Here is a 20,402-nt window from a genome sequence, read left to right on the forward strand (position 1 = left end):
AAAAAAAAAAAATGCAAGTAAGAGAACTAAGAGAACTTCAAAATGATTTTAAAATAAGTATATTTAAAGCGTGTTTCTTATAGCAAGTCTCTCACTACAGCTTTAGAACCTGCTCTCCTCTCTCAGATCATGCCATCCTTTCCTAAGTAAGCAGAACTAAGAGGACAATCAATACCGATTATTCTAGAATTCTGACATCTGCATACATCCTTGTAGGTGTATTCTTACCAAGTCCATCAGTCCTATCTTTCATGGTTAGTTTTAAGAGCTTTATAAACTTTATAGGTATGATATTATTCTCCTTTAGTAGTTTCTGAAAGACAAGCTACAGTGACTATGTTTGTAGCTGAACCCTGTTTTGCCATTAGCTTTTCGAGCAGGTCCTGTCACACTTGTCTTATTTGTTCATCCTCAGAAGAGTTACAGCTGTAACTTGGTATAAGCAGGTTTAAGGTAAAAGTGACCCTATTACTCAAATGTATACTATTTGCCTCAGGTAAGTGAATTATTTCCTTCAACAAGTTCACTTATAATTTGTAATGTTTTCTAAAAGCTTGGAGATAAATCTCCATACTCTCTTAATCACTTTCTTAAAAAATATGGCAAAGCCTATTCTGAACTTGTTTCTCGAATGGGCTTAAATAACACTGCTTTATGGTTTCCTTATTGGGAAACTTTTCATTATAATTTTATAGTGTGTTTTAAACGTCACCACGAAGAGCGGTGGCACCTGGATGGCTCAATCAGTTAAGCGCCGGACTCTTGATTTCAGCCCAGGTCATGACCTCACAGGGTTGTGAGATGGAGCCTTGTGTGCACTCCCCGGCCCCCCACCATGGGTGTAGCTCTGCTTAAGATTCTCTCTCCCGATGCTCCTCTCCTGCTCACGCACTTGTGTGTGCTTGCTCTCAAAAGAAAAAAAGAAAAAAGGCACCATGAAGAAGCTTTAAATAACAGATTCTAGCCCCTTACCTGAGTTTGAGGGATGTAAAGAGCATAGATTTATATTCAAGAAATATTAACTACAAACATATGAACATTAATTCATGAAATTAACAACACAAAGAAACAACAGGTGTTGGTGAAGATGCAGAGAAAGGGGAACCCTCTTGCACTGCTGGTGGGAATGCAAACTGGTGCAGCCACTGTGCATAACACTATGGAGATTCCTCAAAAAACTAAAAATAGAACTACCCTATGACCCAGTAACTGCACTATTAGGTATTTACCTAAAGGATACAAAAATACAGATTCCAAGCAGTACATGCAACCCAACGTTTATAGCACCATTATCAACAATAGCCAAATTATGGAGAGAGCCCAAATGTCCATTGATTGATGAATGAATAAAGATGCAAATATATAATGGAAAATTGCTCAGCCATCAAAAAAAAAAAAAAAGAAATCTTGCCACTTGCAACGGCGTGGATGGAGCTAGAATATATTATGCTAAGTGAAATAAGTCAATCAGAGAAAGACAAATATCATATGATTTCACTCATGTAATTAAAAAAAAAATCAGAATATATGGGAAAGGCAGGGAAAGAGAAGAGAAGAGGAAGAAACAACTACAAGAGACTCTTAACTGATAGAGAACAAACCGAGGGTTGAGGAAGAAGGTGGGTGGGAGATGGACTAGATGGGTGGTATTAAGAAGGGCACTTGTGATGGGCACTGGGAGTTGAATGTAAATGATGAATCATTGAATTCTACTTCTGAAACCAATACTGCACTGTAATATTAACTAAAGTATAAATAATAATTTTTAAAAAGAAATAGTCTATCCACAGTATAAAAAATTAATTCAGATACCAGAACTACTTCAAAGGCTGGTATTAATAACCTTAGAAGACCTTTCTGAACTGGTTATGGAGAAGATCTGTAAGAACCTCCTTCCCCAGTATGTTCTATGGCAGATAGAAAGATGTGCAAAATAAATTTCTTTCTATGAGGGAAAAAATTGCCCTCAGAATATGCACCGGTATACCTTGCTTAACACTATAATTTTGAGGAATTAAACAAAACTAGGTTTTATAAATGTGACTGTCAAATATTTAGATCTCAAATTTACTAGCAGAGCCTAAGGCAAAAAGAACTCAGATATAACCAAAAAAAGAAAAAAATACCATTGGGGCACCTGTGTGGTTCCGTTGAGTGTCTGGCTCTTGATTTCAACTCAGGTCATGATCTTGAGGTTTGTGGAATTGAGCTCTGGGTCAGGCTCTGCACTGACAGCATAGAGCCTGCTTGGGATTCTCTCTCCCCTCTCTCTCTGCCCTTCCCCTGCTCATGCTCCCCTCCCCCCCAATAAAAAGGCATTAAAAAAATACTATCATCTGTTGAGCAGTTGTTATGTGCAAGGCACTATTCTAGATGCTTTATATGATCTCATGATAATGCCTGTAAGAAAGATATAATTTCCCTCTTATAGATGAGGAACCTGAGGCTTAGAGAACTAATTCGCCCACTATTATGTAGCTAGTTAAGGGGCTGGGCTGAAATTTGAAACTTGGTTGATCATGGTTTTAAAACTTTTGCTTCTAACTACTGAATTGCACAGGATTTTTTTTCAATTTGAACAATGTTCTTTCATTTCACTGTTATTTAATCTGGGATTTCGTACATATAGACAAAGCAGGGGAGAAACAAAACAGGTACAGGTGTGCCCTGCAGTTTCAATTTACAAGCTTAACAAATGGATCGAAGAGGGCCAAAGAAGGGATACAAAAAGAGAGGAGGATGAACGCTTTCCTTGATCTACGTCCTTACGTTGCCAACAAACAGAAAGTGCACACAGCCATGCTCCTGGAAAAATAACTCATCTTGACTCTCTGGTCCGCGGAGTAGATAGGCAAGCAAGATAAGAATTGGTCTTTGTGAAACCATTTTCTATTGTAGTTTGCAACACAGACTCACTCCTTATTTAGTACATTCCCTAATAAAGATCGTAACTTTAATTAGTGTTTTCTGCTATCGAAATGTTTAGACATTTCCAGATAGGAGTAGATGTTAGCAAGTAGAAATATCAAACCTTATAATTTACTCTGCCATCAGAGGAGAAATAAAATATTCTCCCTTGCCTTATAAGCTCAAGGCGCGGCGAAGAGATCCTAATGAAGTGAAGGAGCCAAGGGTTATGGTTCCTGCAGAACTGTCATCCCACAGGAGACGAGGAGTCAGATACTTACTTATCTACAAGAGTCCGTATGACTGCTAGTGTGTCCAGCACTAGCCCGTCTACATTTTGTTTCTTTCTCCTTGGCTCATGCGGTCCTCGGCCCCTCCTTGGTGGCCGAACAGGGTCCCGGGGTTGGCTCCTCGTGTCAGCAGCGGGCACTGCACTGTTCTCGGCTTGTTGCTGCTGGGTGTCAACACTATCTTCCGCTCCACTGTCATCTCGGCAGATACAGGAATTACCCATGGTAGCAGTGGCACCTCTAGCCCCCAGGAAGTGGGCTATGTGCTCCTCAAGAGTCAACAGCAGACCCTGGCCAAGGCTTCTGCTCACTAAGAACACGGCCCAACCAAAGACAATCATTTAGATAGTTTTCAGTTTTCCAAGTACTGTTTTCATAATCTGGAGTGGAGGAACTTTCATTCTATTTGTTTTTAACAACTGAATATGGAAGAAAGTTGCAGAGCTGATCTCCAACATTATCGATTACAGGGAATCCGGGTCATCCAGTGGCAGTTCTAAAAGGAAGAGAAGAAAAATGAATCAAAGATTCTTGGTCATTTAATTATACTTTATAGGCATAGGATTGCAATGGCAAATCATCTCTGGTTATTTTTATAAGTTTCTGACACAAAGAGGTACCTTTGCATAAGGGAATTATAATCAAGAATCTCTTCTTAGCATAATATAAAGTTGATTGCTAAACCATATTCTTGTAAACCACACAAATAACCACTGATTTCTTCTTTCAAAATCCACGTGTGTGGTTCTACCTATGCAGAAACACATTAGAAGAATGTGGGCAGTTGTTGCAAGGACTCCTTTTGTGGATTAAAAAAAAATGAACTGTCTCCTTTTTAAATTCAAATGTATGAGAAAAGTTAATGTTTCAAGTAAACTAATTACAAGTGCTTATTGTTAAAAAAAGTTAGGATACAAATGTGATAGCACCCACTTGTTATCAAGGAGAATAAAGGGTAGAGTGTTTCACTTGAATGCAATCAGCAAACTGTACAGATTTCCCATTTGGAGGCACTCTTTGAGAATTTACAGAAATCATACAAGCAGTTATAAAGTTTTTCTGTTATAAGCAAGACTGGGGAGGGGCAAATATATATCACAAAGTTACATTTTCACAATGATCAGTTTTTTGTACAAATATGTCTGCTACAAAGTTACCAAAGGGCACGGCCAGTGATCTTTGTCTAAAGTACTGAGGAGGCACCTTTCGCCTGCACCGTCCTGGCACTGGGAGCATAAAGATGACCAAGGCATAGTCCCTGCTCTCCAGGAATTCATAATGGCAATTCTCATCCCACGCAGTATGCTCATCAACAAAAGCCTAATGATAGAACCACCTCTTCATTAAACTGAGAAAATCTGGTTAGGTCTAGAAAGGATTTGGAAGAAGAAAACGGAAGTGGGAGGGGGTTGGCAATAGAAAAAATCATGCCAAGACCTGGACACAAGACCCATAAAGCCACAAATTGACATGTAAGGAATAGAGACTAGTATGTACTCTCAACATTAAGTTATTTACAATTAAATTTCCATACATTTACCACTAGCTCAGGAATAGCTATAAAATGTGTAATTCAATGGAGTAAGAAAAAAGCAAGAGAAAAATTTAATTCCATTATTGGGACAGATTCGCAGCAAATTATTTTAAATATTTGCCCAGTTTAATTACTGCTCATGGGGAAAAACTAAAGAAAATGAGATGAAGGTAGAAGATAAATATAGGTAGAAAGGCTTTACTCATACATATAATAATCTAATATAACCTATAGAGGGAGGGGGTGGGACAAGAAACGAAGGTGGGGGAGGGAGGAATGGGAAGAAAGACACAACAGACAGTATCTCTCTCTCCAGACTGTCAAGACAGCAATGGCTGAACCACGTAATACCATAGGGCTTTTGGTTCCCCCCAGTCAGGTTGTCTTTAAAATTTGGAGATTATACTTAAAAGGATGTGACTGAAGTAGAGGTAGGAGCATGAGACAAGGACTCTGCTGTAAACAGCTTTTTAAAAGAGAACCAACAAAGAGTTGAAGTAATATCATTCCCATTACTGTAGGGACCAAGGTGTACAATTACCCCCAGAGAGTAGATACCTATGAGATTTCAATGCTTAAAAGGACAAGAGACAGAAATCAGAAATAATCCTTTAAAAGAGTCCCTGCTATAAATTTCTATTGATCTTATAAATTATGCTGCTAAGACCAAAAAGTAACATTTAAGAAGCAGTGCTCCAGCCCTTCTAACAGAACATTCACAGAGAAGACACTGTTGGAACAATTCAGATGAAGGGGGGTAAAGAACCCAACGTTTTCTGGTAGATCTGCCCAGTTGATAAGCCACTAGAGTACTCCCACGAAACATCAAAGTATTAAAAGTTTTTTGTCCGTTAACTTTTTAAAACAAAAGGTAGATGCACTTTCATTTTAAGACTGAAATGCTTCCTCTCTCTCTGCTCTCCCCTAATTGTACTCTGTGTCTATTAAAAATGATTAAATGTTTAAAAAATTTTTTTAAAGTGGGGCACCTGGGTGGCTCAGTTGGTTAAGTCTCTGACTTCACTTAGGTCATGATCCCACAGTTTGTATGTCTGAGCCCTGTGTTGGGCTCTGTGCTGACAGCTTGGAGCCTGTAGCCTGCTTCAGATTTTGTGTCTCCCTATCTCCGCCTTCCCCCACTCGTGTTCTGCCTCTTTTAAAAATAAATGTTAAAAAAAATTTTTTTTTAAAGACTGAAATGTTGCATACAGTCTACAGAAAAGTGAAAGCCTCTCTTCTGCATAGCCCATTCTTTTCCCAGAGGTAACCCCTGCTAAAAGTTTCATGTGTCTGTTTGTACACTAATATACTTAAAAATTTTTTTTGAGAGAGGGAGCAAGTGAGCAAGGGGCAGAGAGACAGGGGGAAAGGTGAGGGGAGACAGAGGGAGAGAGGGAGGATATTCCATTAGGGACAGAGAGGGAGAGAAGGAGAGAGAAGTGGGGCTCATACTCCCTCAATGTAGGGCTTGAGCTCATCTCAAGTGTAGCCTGTGCTCACCCAAAGCAGGGCTCAAACTCAGAAACCATGAGATTAAGCCTTGAGCTCAAGTCTGATGCTCAACCAACTAAGCCACCCAGGCACACCCCTCCCCAAGTTTTTTAACTTAAATAGGATGATGCCATAAACATTGTTCTGAGGTTTGCCTTTTTCCCTTAACATCATTTTTTTAATGTTAGTTTGAGAGAGAAAGAGAGCACGAGTTGGGGAGGGGCAGAGAGAAGAGAGAATCCCAAGGAAGCTCCACGGTGTCAGCACAGAGCCCGATGCCATGAGTGGGGAGATCATGACCTGAGCTGAGATCAAGAGTTGGATTCTTAATCAACTGAGCCACCCAGGCATCCTGACAACACATCTTTCTATGCCAGTATATCTAAAACTATTCCTTATCCGAAATCCATACTCTGGATTATCACAGTTTCTTACCCACTAGGCCATAAAAATCTATGTCTAAACTGACTAATACTTTGGGGATGGTAGAGGGAATGGTTGAGGATTCAATACAAGGGAACTCTATTTGGAAATGCTTCATTTCCTGGCCAAGTGCTCTCTTACCCTGAACTGCTCCGTGGCATTGGCTTTACTGAAACGGAGGGAATTCTACTGGCTTCTCTAAAGCTCCTGAGCTCTTCCACATGATCAACATGGAAGTTGGGATAGGCATGTCATATAAATAGTAGATTCAGTTGAATCAGACACATTAAGCTGGGGAATGTATAACTGAGGAAGGGAGACCAATCAGGCATTTAAAAATTGGTAATAATTTGAGAATGCCAGATGAGATTAAGTCCCAGAAAAAGTGTTGGAGGGGAGAAAACAAAGGATCCTACAATTACAGTTTAATAGCATCACTTGTAAAGCTAGTTAGATTAACAAGAAATGTTGGGAATGCTTCTGAGAAATACAGTGGGTTAAAAAAAGGTTTGCTGAATCTCAAAGTCTTAAAACTTCATTCCATAAAATAATGTTTTGCTAAACTGGATATAGAATAATTTAACTATGAAGATTTCCTGTTAGTACTGTTACAAAGTAAATGGAAGATATCCGGTACATATAGGTATTTTTAAAAAATCTGACTAAATTTGGAGGAAGATGACAGGTTTTTTTCTTTTTTTGTTATTTTCATATTGAACTCAAGTGTAGTTCAGGTCAATTTCTTCCCAAAGAGTTATTTTTCCTAAATGGCCCAGAAAATGATGCCAACTACAAAATTTGTTATAGGAGGAAATGGGAGTAAAAAAAATAAAGTTTTCAAATATTTTAAAATTAAAGACTTTCTCTTTCAAGGACTAACTGTAAAGACTACATGTAAAGGAGAGACTAATTAGGTGGGGGGGGGGGACCTATGAAACATACAAGATAAAAAAAGCTGATATATTTAAAAAACTTCTGAAACGAAATACAGTCTTTAAGGGTTACATCTAAAGGTCGGCCCATAAACGAACAAAGTGTACAATCTTTTAGATTTATTCAATGCTAAAGAATGTATAGCTTTTATCTGGAAATCATTGTCACTCATGAATCTTTTCTCAGAGAACAAATTGTGAATACTTTAGGCAAAAGACTAGGTAAAAACGTTAAACAATTATACTTTACACAGCTTTGTTTCGTCTCATTCCAAAAAACATTATGTGGTCCTCTTCCCAAGGACCACTGTTTTAATACAGTAACACTCAGCCTACAGATCTCATACAGGATGCCAGAGGCCATTTCAGCACAGGGCATGGGCTTTGCAGTCAGACTGGGAGCAGGTCCCAGCTCTGCAATATTTACAGCCATGCATTCTAATTACCTTGACTATTGACACAGTTTAAAACATGGAGATAATAATAGCTCTTACACAGTACCACCGTGAGGACGAAATGGAATAGTGCATATAAAACATGTGGCACAGAGCCTTACGCTTAACACTGGATCCAAAAATGCAAGATGTTATTATAAAATGAGTGACTAAATAATCTGGGATGTGGGGGCTCTGGAGTTAAGACCTGATTTAAGAGCACAAAGATAACTGTGGGGCGCTTAGGTGGCTCAGTCAGTTGAGGGTCCAACTCTCAATTTTGGCTCAGGTCATGATCACAGTTTGTGGGTTCAAGCCTGGCTTTGGGCTCTGCGCTGACAGTGCAGTCTGCTTGGGATCCTTTCTCTCTGCCCTTTCCTCTCTCTCCAGATAGATAAACTTTAAGTGAACGAATAACACTAAGCTAACCAAAAAAGTTATCTTTTACAGTTATCATCTACCCTGTACTAAAAATAGTTTTTCCTTATCCATACTTTTAGACAAAGACCCTTAGATGGGATTGTAGCTTAATCATCCGAAAGGCAATGGCCATTAGAATTGCTTAAGTACTTCTTAAAATGCAAATTCCTGGTTCCACTCCAAATCAACAGAATCAGAATTTCTAGGATGTGGCCCAAGTAATTGTTTCCTTAAAATTCTCCGGATGATTCTGATGGTGACCAGGTCTGGAAATCATTGTGCTATAGAACCTAACACAGAAACCTGTCACAATAGGCAGGACCTACTGTCTGACTGAAGGGACAAATCGAAACACTATAGAGATTCTTCTGGGGTAAAAAAAGTTAATCTCCCTTTCCAGAAAAATGAACTGATACTATCTTTGAACTTAGCCTTTTGGAGAAGGCAGTCAAAAAGACCATTAGAATACAGTTGCATCCATTAATGGTCATATACAGTACATATCGCCATAATGAATAAAATAGTTCCCTATGTTTCTCAACAGATCCACCCTACGAAGCAGCATGAATCGAGATGGCACCTTGCTTATGGGTAATGTCATTCAATGGTTGACAGACTGAATAGAATGGAAAATGAATAAGAATAGAGATTTTGTAAAGGCAAAATATCTCAAATACCTATATACTTCCCCATAACTTTGATGACTACTTAGCATTAGATGGTCATCTCAATTTTGAGAACAAAAAACAGCTAGCCACATAATTTGAATATACGTAACAACTAGATCTATAGCTGTAGCAATCATCAGCCAATGTGGCAATCAACTGATTATAATGGTGCCACTGGTTGCCATTGCTTAGAGAAACTTTTAACCATCTAAATGGTAATGCTTTTAAATCATACTGTTCATAGCCATGTTACTGCAAGAGCATAATTATAATAAAATATTTCCTTTTACAATAGAAAGGAATAACTATTCTTTCCATTAAAAATTTTTTTTAATGTTTTATTTTTGAGAGAGAAACAGTGTGAGCAGGGGAGGGTCAGAGAGAGAGGGAGCCACAGAATCCGAAAACAGGCTCCAGGCTCTGAGCTTTCAGCACAGAGCCCAATGTGGGGTTCGAACCCACAAACCATGATCATGACCTGAGCCGAAGTCAGACGCTCAACTGACTGAGCCACCCAGGTGTCCCTATTCTTTCCATTTCTATATCATTTATGATTTATTAGAATTTTACATTTTATTTATTTTAAAGTTGCTCTGAAGGTAAACACAAAAACCAAACTTGTGCTCTTAGTAAGTTCAGTGTTAAAGCAGTGAGGTCTGGTACTCAAACCGCAGACCTCTACCATCATAAACAATTCACCACAGAGACATCTGGCCAACTGATCTAACCCTGTCTGACAATGGTCCAGGAATCAATGATTCATTTATTCAAATATTTGCTTGCATTCAATCATAATACAGCTCGGTGACATTAAGAATACTTTCTTTTCTCTGGAAATAAGACTTTAGGATAATATTGCCAAGAAAGGAGAAGCTGGTTAAATGAATGGCGATAGGAAGAAAAACCAAACTTTGGGAATGAAATTACTATTGCTGTCATCTTCACCTCATCATTCCAAAACAGTGTTACAGGATGCAGTAATTTTTTCCAATCCACTCCCTAATTCTCAAAGACTAAATCCTATAGTATGAATAGTAACAACATGTAATACACTGGAAATTTTAATGGTTTTCTTTCATTAGAACACGTTTTGGATTTTATCCTAAGATAGTGAATATATGTATTACCAGTGAGAGCATCCAGGGTCATGTTTAATGAGCCCTCAACATTTTACTATGGACAATTTCAAACATACAGAAAAGGTGAATTTTACAGGGAACACCTACACACCCACCATCTACATTCTAATACCATTTTACTATACTTGCTTTATCACACATCTATCTATCCTCAATCCATCTGTTTTTGGTGCATTTCAATGTAAATCACAGGTATCCATATACTGTTCCCCTAAATAATTCAGCATGCATATCACTAAGTGGACTACAATATGTTTTTAGAGGTTAAATTTACACATACGAAAAGATACAAATCTTAAGCATATATTGTGCCAAGTTTTGTCAAGTGCATACACTTGTGGAACTCAAAGGTAGAGAACCTTAACCATAAATATTTTTGCTTTTAAAATATTCTACAGAACACCCCAAGACTATATATATACATGCATACATTTTTTTTTTGCTGAAGATTGTATTTAAATGGGTAAAAGTTGGAGGTCAACAAGGTTATTTAGTTGTACATTAAGTAGATAAGAAAAGTGTATTATATGTCAAGAGTATACTTGCAAGTTGAAACAGAAACCACCTACAGACATTTCAACAAGAGTGTTTTTCTTTAGACTCTAAAGCATCTGATATTCTGTGGTGGGGGTGGAGGTAAGGGGGGAAGATTGTGAAATATTTGGTTGGAACTTCACTTTTCCCCCAAAAGGAAAAGCAGCTCTGGTAAGATGGTTTTACGTGTCACCCAGGCGTCCAAAACTATTGCACTGGTGCTGGCCACTTGAGGTCTAAGCCAGACAGGGTACTATTATCCCAGAGCTACTAACCTTCACCTTGTCTGAGAAAAGCACTGGGTAATTTTGATACTTCTGCTATGCACAGAGGTTAGTTTGAGAAAGTACAGACTTGGAAGGAAAAGTAGTTAATGTTTATGGTTGAATTGGTAGAGAAAGGGTTGCTGGAAAAAGCTTCTCCTAAAATGTTGGGAGCTTTTTTAACTCGGTAGCAGTGGTGTCTGTGGTCAGGTGAGAATTTTTAGCAGAACAAATTACAGAATACAGTCCTGACCTGAAACAGTACAAAGGAGAAAAGACAAATCCTTTTAGTATTCAAAAACTGTAATAAGAAATAAAATTTAGGGCTGGGATAGAGTAAGAAATTTCCAGAAGTAAATAATAGTAAAAAAGGAAAAGTAAATAATACTTGCCTGGCCTCAAGAATCGAAAAATTTGCCTTGAATCCAAAGAGGAAATACTAAGGAAAACTGAGGTAAGTGCTAATGATGGCTACAGTACAGAAGAGTAAAACACATGTAATACACCACACTATTTGGGATACATCCCTCCTGGGAGACCAAATAACAAGTCTTATAGATCTGTTATTCAAACACATATATTATCTCCAAATCTGAAGGAAAAGCACTTTACTGTTACAGAGAACTCTGCTATTAAGAAAACACAGTGTGTCAACAGCGTGAACAGCAACACTTTCCTTAAAGAAATCTACCTAAAACAGCAACTGCAAAGTCAATTGCATACTCAATTGGATACCTATTAGAAACTAACAGGTAGTCAATACGTAATTTAAATGAATTTATTCTAAAATCTGTAAAAATGAAGCATTTCCAAAAGAGTTATCATTTTGAAAAACTGAGACATCATTCAATAAATATAAATCCATGCTTATATGCACCAAACAAAGGTCCTCAGGCTCTTGGCAGAGGGACGAAGGCAGAAGGATGGCAACAGACAACATACTGAGCGCCTGACCCGTAACACAGCACATGCCATAGAAGCTTACGGATAAAGCATCGGGTCACTAGAAGGAGACCTCTCCCTCTACCATTTTTCTAGAGGAAAAGGAACTTAGTGACTTTCAAGTATCTCTAACAATGAAGTTTTTAGGTGACTATATATACCAGCATTAGCAAAAGGGGAACGAAAGATTTTTATTTGTGCTGCAACACATTCATGTCTTAAATTACAAGCCAAAGAATTTTTGGTACAATAGGCCTGACCACACAGTGAAAAGTCAACCAAAAGTCCATAAATTAAATAAAGATGAAGCTAATAGTCATTTCAATGGTGGGGGGCGGAGGAGAAAAGAGGAAGCACAATGAAAACCCAAGACCCATTTGAGACCATACTGAGGATGCATCCCAAATAAGCACCCTTCCTGAATATGGCAGGAACCGCCATTCTGTATATGACATGTAAGCAGTTTTGTTTGCACTGTTGCCAAGTTTCCCAGGACACACTCTGGGAGACGACAGTAAACTCTAATGCTATACTAGTTTTGGTTTATGAATACCATATTTTAGTAATTCTTAATAAATCACTTGGTGGGTTACTAATAAGCAGCCCTTAGGCATATGAAAGTATGAACTACTATGGAGCAATAAGAAGTGAAAAAAGGAGCTGCACTTCTCACAAAGAAGGGTGGAGTAGGAGCTGGAGAGTCACCGCATTAGGGGAGCCCAGGAGAAGAAACAACTCCTCAGGAGGTAGAAGGGGTAAGAAAAAACTAACGCTGCAACATTAAACTGAGGTAATAATAAACTTACCAAGTAAGGTATTTCAAACCTTCTATTCGATGTGTATAGGACCCATGATATTATGCCTGGAAACTATAATTTCACGCAACAAGAGAGTTACGTGCAGGATTCATTAACAAACTTCCCGAGTGCATCAGTTCTTTGCTTTTTCAAACACATTCTTCATTTTCAAAAGCAAAGGGAGAAAGGAGAATATTCTCTTAGAGCCAACTACTATAAAATGCTTGCTTCATTTAGCCTTGTATATATCACACAATTATATACAGTTTTCTGTACATATTTTACATATTTAACCAGTAAGTTCTTTTGAAATGGACAGAGAGTGAAATTTAACAATTTCACCTTTCCCCCCAATCATATTTCAAAAGCTATATCAAAAGCTAACTTGCTGAATAAACCAAAGTGAAAATATTCTTTTGCACCACTAAAATTACAAAAGTCTCCTTCTAAAGGTCGTGGCCCAAGTTTTATCATTCACCACCTCCTGCCTATTCTGTTTTTCCATTTTCAAAATTGTACATAAGGAAAAAAAACTACCCAAACTCAATGGTAAAGACGAAAATGCCAAATATTTGAAGAGAAGCTAAACTGAGTTTATTACCCCCAAATAACTCTTTGAAATAGCTTCTGGTTCCACTGTGATTCCCATCTGTGGTGCCTAATGATTTTCCATTCACCTTTTCAGCCCTGTGACCATCACACCTACTGTACAAGCATCTGACCACAAAACAGAAAACTTCCAATTTGAAGTTGTGATAATAGTGATTACTGTCCTTAAGAATTCCTAATAATTCCTCAAGCTATACAGATATTAGAGGATGAAGGAGAGTTGTATTTTAAAGACTGCAAAAATGACTTCTCACTTCATTTAAAAATTACTTATTTTTGTAATTTCGGATAGGCTGAATTAAAAACATGACTGGAAACAAAGTGAGCAAATGCACTTCAAGAATATAATTTGTTATTCTCTTGCCAAAACATGTTGTATCAAATAACAAACTTTTACACACAATGCTAAGTTTTTATTCCCCTTGATTCTTGGCCAATTTACCAAGGTGAAATGTCATTTGTTGACAAATTAGAAAAAGTCCACACAGAGTAATCTGACACATTTCCTATAATCCATAACTTAAAAATGATCATGGAGTACAGAAATAATGGTTTGTGAAAACAGCAAAAGCAGGCCACAGACATTAAGCAGTAGGACAACATGTATCCTGGGAAATCAAAAAGCTCATAAAATCATCAGTTGTTGTTTTTTTTTTCAAAGACCCATGGAATATAAAATTAGAAAAACAGGAAATTCAAGCCAGCTTTCTGTTAAATTTTTTTCAAAAGTCACAAATAACCAACATTTAGAAAACCAGCTCTAACAAAAGCCATTAACCAAATATTAGGAAAATGTCATACATGGACACAAGTATCTTATAACTTCATGGGGGGAGCTACAAAGCAAGGTGTCATTCGGGAAATGCAAATTCTATACATGGTGTAAAATAAAAGAGAACCAGTGTGGAAGACAAATTTAAAAGCAATTGCTTATGTGCCTCAATCTATAGTGTGAGGCCACCACAGAATAAGAAAGGCATAATGTTCATGGGGCGGGGGATAAGGAGGTCTCATTTACAAAATCACAACTAAGAGAGGAAGCATGATGTTCACTACATGTAGACATCCAAAGGCCATAAATATATATATGGGGAAAGGGGAGGTGGTTTATAATACTGAAATCAAATTTCAGCTGTCAGAGAAAAATCTTTTTGGAGGAAAAGATTATATCCTAGTGCTACCTCCTGCCAGCACCATCAGAAGTTCAAAGTAAATTAAAACTCTGGGAGCAAACGACCGGAAATCCCTCCACTCCCATCTAAGCAGGGGCTGAATCCATGGGTTTAGATCATAATATGACCTAGAAAGCTCTGAACCTTGAGGTTTCCAGTACAATTGGGCTCCCACTACAATAGGTGATCAACAATTGTGTTAATAAGAATCTCTTACATCTACATACTGCTTTTACAGTTTAGAAAGTGCCTTCACGTTTATTCCCCAACCCCTTTGGCGGTAGAATCACAGTCCTTTACTCTCACACAACTTGTAGTTTGTCAAGTATCTTCACACACTGCCTCATTTTACAGAAGGGACCCGAGGGGATTAAGTTACTGCTAAGGACACGGTAGGTGAGGGGCCTGGGCGTCTGTGCAGGGCTCGACTCAGTCACTAAGAGACACTTCCAACCTTTTAAAGTTCAAAGTACAGCAGCACTCCAGGGGGAGCACCCAGCCTCATTCAGACACAGCGCTACAGCACAGAACTGCACAGTCGAACCATCTCTGCCTCGCTCTCCCTCCCCAAAGACAGGGAAACGAAGGCACCAGGTAGGGACAAAAGCCTCTTCTAGAGTCGCAAGGAGTGCTGTTAGGACGGACTTCCTTCCACCCCACCTGCGCTTTGCCCAGAAGCAGCCGAAACCTGTGTTTGAGTCACAGGTTCGGTCTCCAGAGAGGAAAACCCTTGCCATGACTGCTTCCCTCTCACTATTCCGCCACCGGGCTTTCCTACAGATGGTGGTCTCTCTTTTCCGGAACCGCTCAGCGACAACCTCTCCCTAGGGCCCTTACCCATTTTTCACATCGGGCCTCCGGAGTAAAAGAATCCGCTAGCTCTGGCTCCCAACTCCTAGTCTCTCTCTCGGAGGTGTCTCTCGACCCCGAGGCATTTCTAGGTCTCCCAGGGGAAGGTCCGATGTCCACCCGTACCATCTAAACCTTACACTCCACAAAAGAAAACCTCCCAAAGCCGCCTCCCGTCACCCCTTCTGTCCAGGACACCCCTGAGGAGCACCCCGAAATATCAGGAGCCTCCCAAGAGCTACCTGCCTCTCACCTGGACCCCTTTAGCCACGGCCTCCTCGGAAGGGCGACCCCCAACAACCTCCTCCGGTCCCGAATCCGCTAAAGGGGGAACACCCTCTTCCAGGTACCTCTTCAGGCGCCTTCAGCGCGGGCCTCAGTGGAGAATCTCCGGGTTGTTTCCTGGGCTCTGCCCAACACCACTCCCTCCCCGGCCCCTTCCCGGAGTCTCCCTCAGCCCCAGTCCGGTCTCCCCACCGCAGACTCGGGCGGCTGCTCCCTTCCCTCACGGACGTCCCCAGCCCTCGGACTCCCCCCAGCTCCGCGTCCCCAGTGGTTTCCCAGAGCAGCGCAGCCGGGCTGCGGCACTGACTTCTCCAGCTCCCCGGTCCACCCGAAGGAGGGGGCGGCGGCGGCGGCAGCAGCGCGACTCCTTTGTGACAGGTCCAAGAGAGCGGTAAAGATGGACGCGAGGCCACGGCGCTGCCATTACGCGCTGGGCCCACCCCCGCCTCGTACCGCCCCAGCCCTCCCTCAGTCCCCTAGGAAACGCCCCTTCCTCTGTGGCAAGCCCTCTCCATTACAGCCAATCATCTTTCAGAGATTGTGACACGTGATCACGCGGCCCGCCCCGCCCCTCCAGCAGGAGCTGACCAATCCCCTTGTTGAAGTGAGAATGGCCCAATCAAGTCTCTCCGGCTAGCTTTTCTGGTACCGGATTTCCATCTGTCTCCTGGGGAGGAAGAAAGGTGCGGATTGGGTTACGCTACCGGAAGTGGGGCGGAACTTTGTTGTGGCGGTGAGGAAGAGGAAGCCCTGAAGGGTCAAAAGGAATACAAAAGCAAAGGCTATTTCTTCTTCTTTTATTTTTTCTTTCTTTCCTTTTTTTTTTTTTCCCTGTAAAGAGCGTGTGCCCTTAGTGGTGGCGGTTTGGGGTGGGCGCCGCCGAGGTGAGGGGGTCTCGCCTCCCGCACGCTGGTAGGTGAGTGCGGCCTGGGCCCTGGCCTGGCAGAGAGACCTGGGCCCCGGCGTCTTCGCTGAGGAAATGGGGGGCTACGTGTAGTGTGAGGTTTAGGGTCAAACCGGTTCTCAGTCTGCACACTTGCCCAGTATTCTGAGTCACGGGAGCCAGGGAATTGCTGGGGGCCAGCCTGAGGGGAGCCGAAGGAACCCGCGGGAAGGCCTCCAAGACGTGTTAGGGAAGGATCCCGGCCCTTTCTAGCGGTCCTAGAACTTCGTACCTCTTGCCGGCTCTCTTCTACCGTTTCTGCTAAGTGGGGCCACCCAGGTTCCAAGTGAGGAGCGGGCTCTCTCCCAGGGGTCTTGGAACGGCTCCAGGCTGCTCAGAATATGTGGGCGTGCCTGGAAATGATTGAATCACAGAGTGCAAGTGTAGGATCGGAAACACATTTGTTATGTACCATGCACCGTTTGCTGTGCCCCGTGCATTTTTTCTAATAGGTAGCAAACAAACACAAAAACCAACCAACCAAACAAAAAACCTTAGGAAACTAAGACTGAGGGTTGGGTTGAAGGATCTTGATTGAGAGTGTGCCTTCGTAAGTCGTCGCAGCGCACAGCTGTAAAGGTGGCGACCTACTTGTTGATAGCAGTGGTTCTTAATCTAGTAGAAAACAAGATCTTCTGTGGCCTGTTTAAATGCAGATTCTCGGACCCTATCCCCCAGGTAGTCCGAGTAGGTTTGGAGTTGGGACCCAGGGAAGCCAAGTGCGGGCCTGGTGGTCAGAATTCCCAATGACCTCTTGTGTATACCAGCTGTGAGGTAAGATTTGTTGATTTTTCAACTGTTTGGCATATTGATACCTTAACAGGGACCCCATAAAGTGGTTTGGAGGGCACTACTTCGGAAATCCTTGAAAAGAATCATTGTTTATACTCCTTTTTGATAACAAGGGGTTGAGCGGAGATAAAGGCAGCTTTTACAGGCTTTCAAATGGAGCCTGAGAGGAGCTGTTAACAATTTGTGGGGGTCTGAAAGCAGAGGCTGGCCAATTATTTTTCTCAGCTGAAGTATTGGTGCGTTAATCCCTTACAATCAGGGAGAATATGTCCAGACCTGGTTAGTAGCCTTCCCTTTCACCTTCTAAGAATCTTGATGTTTGGTTAGAGTTAAGCTGCTGCCTCAGAAATTGAAAACCACAGAGCTGGTAAGTGAAGTAATTAAAGTGCGTGGTTCCGCCATTGGTGCGCTCCTACCGTAATCAAGCCTTGGGGGCAGCTGAGTTAAACAAGTTCCGGGTGTTCACTGTTGATCCCCTTCTCAATATGCTTTGCCTTCATTCTTAAATGTGATCTGTTTCATTCTTTATTGTGGAATGTATTTTAAAACTTGTTTTTTGTTTTCTGCATTTTCAGGATAATGTATCCAACTATGGATGTGTTTTTGTTGGATTTGGTGTTTGTCCGATTTCTTTTTCTGTAAAATCCTCAGCCATTTTATGTTGCTTATGCCCCCTTGTTTATCTCCTTTGCTGATACAACACAAGTCCTTCCACTTTACTGTCTATGCCTCTTCTTTATTTTTCCATACTACATCCTGGATAATTTCTTCCTCACTAATTCTCAAGTTATTTCTAATCTGCTATTACACCCTTCCATTGACGTCTTAAATTCAGTTACTGTGTGTTTTAGTTCCTGAGGTTCTGTTTGGGCCTTTTTCAAATGTGCCATGCCATCGTTTTACAGTCTGCTGTTAATTTTGAGGCTTGGTTTTTTTTTTTTCTTTAAACACAGTAAGAATTGTCTTATAATCTTTATGTGTTAATTCCACTGCCAATTCCCTTTGAGTCTGTTTCTTTTGCTCATTATTGCTGCTGTTTTTCCTCCCAGTTCACCTTTACCTTTTTAAAAAAATTTTTATTTATTTTTGAGAGACAGAGACTCCCAAGCAAGCTCTGCACTTACGTGGGTCTCAGTCTCACTACCTATAAGATTATGACCTGCTTCAAAATCAGGAGGGTATGCTTAACAGACTGAGCCACCCAGGCGCCCCACCTTTACCTTAATGGAATAGTTCTTTAGGACACTAGGTTAAGATGAAGAAGGTGGTTATGACTCTGCACCTTTTGTCGACTCCTGGCTTTGACTTTTGTTTCTGTTGCTTCACAAGTGCCTCAAAACAGAAGTTTTCAAGGTCAAGGTCAGAGAAATCCTCAAGATGAAATCTAGTTTGAATATTGGGTTTGATTTCTAATTTTCACCTTTTATTGGCTTTTTTTTTTACTATCATGTTTTCTGTTTAACAATTATTTTAAAAAATTTCTTCCAGTTTTTGTTTGTTTAATCATAGAGGTAGAGGATTGGTCTGCATTACCTAGCCCACTATTTCTGGAAATGTAAGCCTCCCTTTCACTTTGATTTTGGAATGTGAAATTTGTGATTTCAGGCAATCTTAAAGGTCATTTTTCTCCATATACCTTAAACTTCCACTTTTCCCTGTGTAGTGTCACAGCTGCTGTTAGCATTAGGCTTTCCTGGTACTTTTTTTTTTTTAGTCTTCCTTTTCTGAACTCCTTCGTGCTTAGCTTCTATTTATTCTCTTGTAGCATTTAACCTCATTCTTCTTTTCCTAAAATTGCTTATGCCAACCTTATCTCTTTTACTGAATGCAACTTCATCTGCTAAAGAGTAGCGTGCCAGTTCAGCACCTAGCACTCTGTGCCTTGCACATAATAGGTCCCCTGTAAAGATTTACTTCAACGATACAACTGAATGAGTTAATTGGCCTTGTATGGTTTGTGTAATGCAAAATTTGTCTTCCTTTGAACCTCAGATGAAGTAGCTGGTTTGCGTTTAGGAGTCACAATGTGTAAAAAACAAAACAAAACAATAATTAGAATCATGTAGTGAGGAAAGTGTTTATACTCTGAGGCACACGTGAACTAAAGGACTGGTGATCAACCGAGGGAATCAATATTTTAAGATCTCTTTATCACCGCGTATAGATGAATTCAAGGTAAAAGCACATATGATGAGACTGTCCTTGTGCTACGAAAAGATAAACGTATATATACGTTTGCCTAAAAATTTTTTTCATCGCATGTGTTTATTTTAGATGCCTGGACAACCAGAAGATTGTGACACATTGCTCTTTATAATCATTTTAAATATGAATAAAATTGCTTCTGCTGTACCCTAACTTTTAGATTCCTTTAGTCTTCTTTGCTACTGGAGTGTATTAAATCAGGCTTACTTGTTAGATTGAGGATTACTTTGGTAACAGATGCTAGTCTTGTTCTCTGTTAGTAGCCGTCATGCTCTGAAGTTTTACAGTATATAGGGAAAGTCCTCTTGATCTGCATTACTGTGGCTTGGTAGAAGTGACTTCTGGCCAGAAAGCTCTCTATTTGGAATAGAGTTGAGTTTGCCAGATGGCACATTCCTCTTAATTGCTGTCCTGCATTTTGAAATCCCATGTGACTTGAACATCAGGGTAAAAATGTTGGAAGAGCAGGACTTAAGTATATTTACTGATGAAAGGAAAGTTGATTGGCCTATTGTTTTTGCTCCCCAAAGAGAAGCCTCAGAAAACCATAACAGAAATCTGATTCCCCCTGGTGTATTTTTACACTACAGTCTAATGTTAGAATTAGGAGGGTGTAGTGGCCAGTGATGTAAACTCTGAAGTAGTCTGCCATCACAAAATTCAATTCCATAGGAAACCAGATCTCATTAACTTGTATCAAGGCACTGGCTAAATGGAATAATTTTCAAGTCAGCAGTAGCAATTACTTCGGGGGCAGCAGTGTAAGGTTTAGA

At 40.3% G+C, this 20,402-nt stretch overlaps 2 protein-coding genes across 9 annotated transcripts in view; one reads left to right on the plus strand and one right to left on the minus strand.

Annotated features, from left to right (window-relative positions):
- Positions 1 to 16,152, minus strand: part of RSPRY1 (ring finger and SPRY domain containing 1) — a 43,514-nt gene extending 27,362 nt beyond the window's left edge. For 2 of the 4 annotated variants that reach the window (XM_029925058.1, XM_029925061.1), the window contains exons 1-2: positions 15,658 to 16,152; positions 3,189 to 3,693 (exon numbers count right to left, since the gene is read on the minus strand). In XM_029925058.1, coding sequence (XP_029780918.1) covers positions 3,189 to 3,538 — 350 coding nt within the window. In that variant the 5' untranslated portion in view covers positions 3,539 to 3,693; positions 15,658 to 16,152. The remainder of the gene's footprint in view (positions 1 to 3,188; positions 3,694 to 15,657) is intronic. The other 2 variants (XM_029925059.1, XM_029925060.1) reach the window with 2 other exon arrangements.
- A 114-nt stretch (positions 16,153 to 16,266) lies between these two features.
- FAM192A (family with sequence similarity 192 member A) overlaps positions 16,267 to 20,402 on the plus strand; it is a 30,959-nt gene continuing 26,823 nt past the window's right edge. The window contains exons 1-2 of one of the 5 annotated variants that reach the window (XM_029925063.1): positions 16,487 to 16,605; positions 17,289 to 17,406. The gene's annotated coding sequence lies outside the window, so the exon portion shown is untranslated. Of the gene's footprint in view, positions 16,373 to 16,486; positions 16,606 to 17,288; positions 17,407 to 17,768; positions 17,792 to 20,402 lie in introns of those variants that run through there. The other 4 variants (XM_029925064.1, XM_029925065.1, XM_029925062.1 and 1 more) reach the window with 4 other exon arrangements.

This window comes from Suricata suricatta, chromosome 16, assembly GCF_006229205.1.
Source record: "Suricata suricatta isolate VVHF042 chromosome 16, meerkat_22Aug2017_6uvM2_HiC, whole genome shotgun sequence".
Taxonomy (NCBI): domain Eukaryota; kingdom Metazoa; phylum Chordata; class Mammalia; order Carnivora; family Herpestidae; genus Suricata; species Suricata suricatta.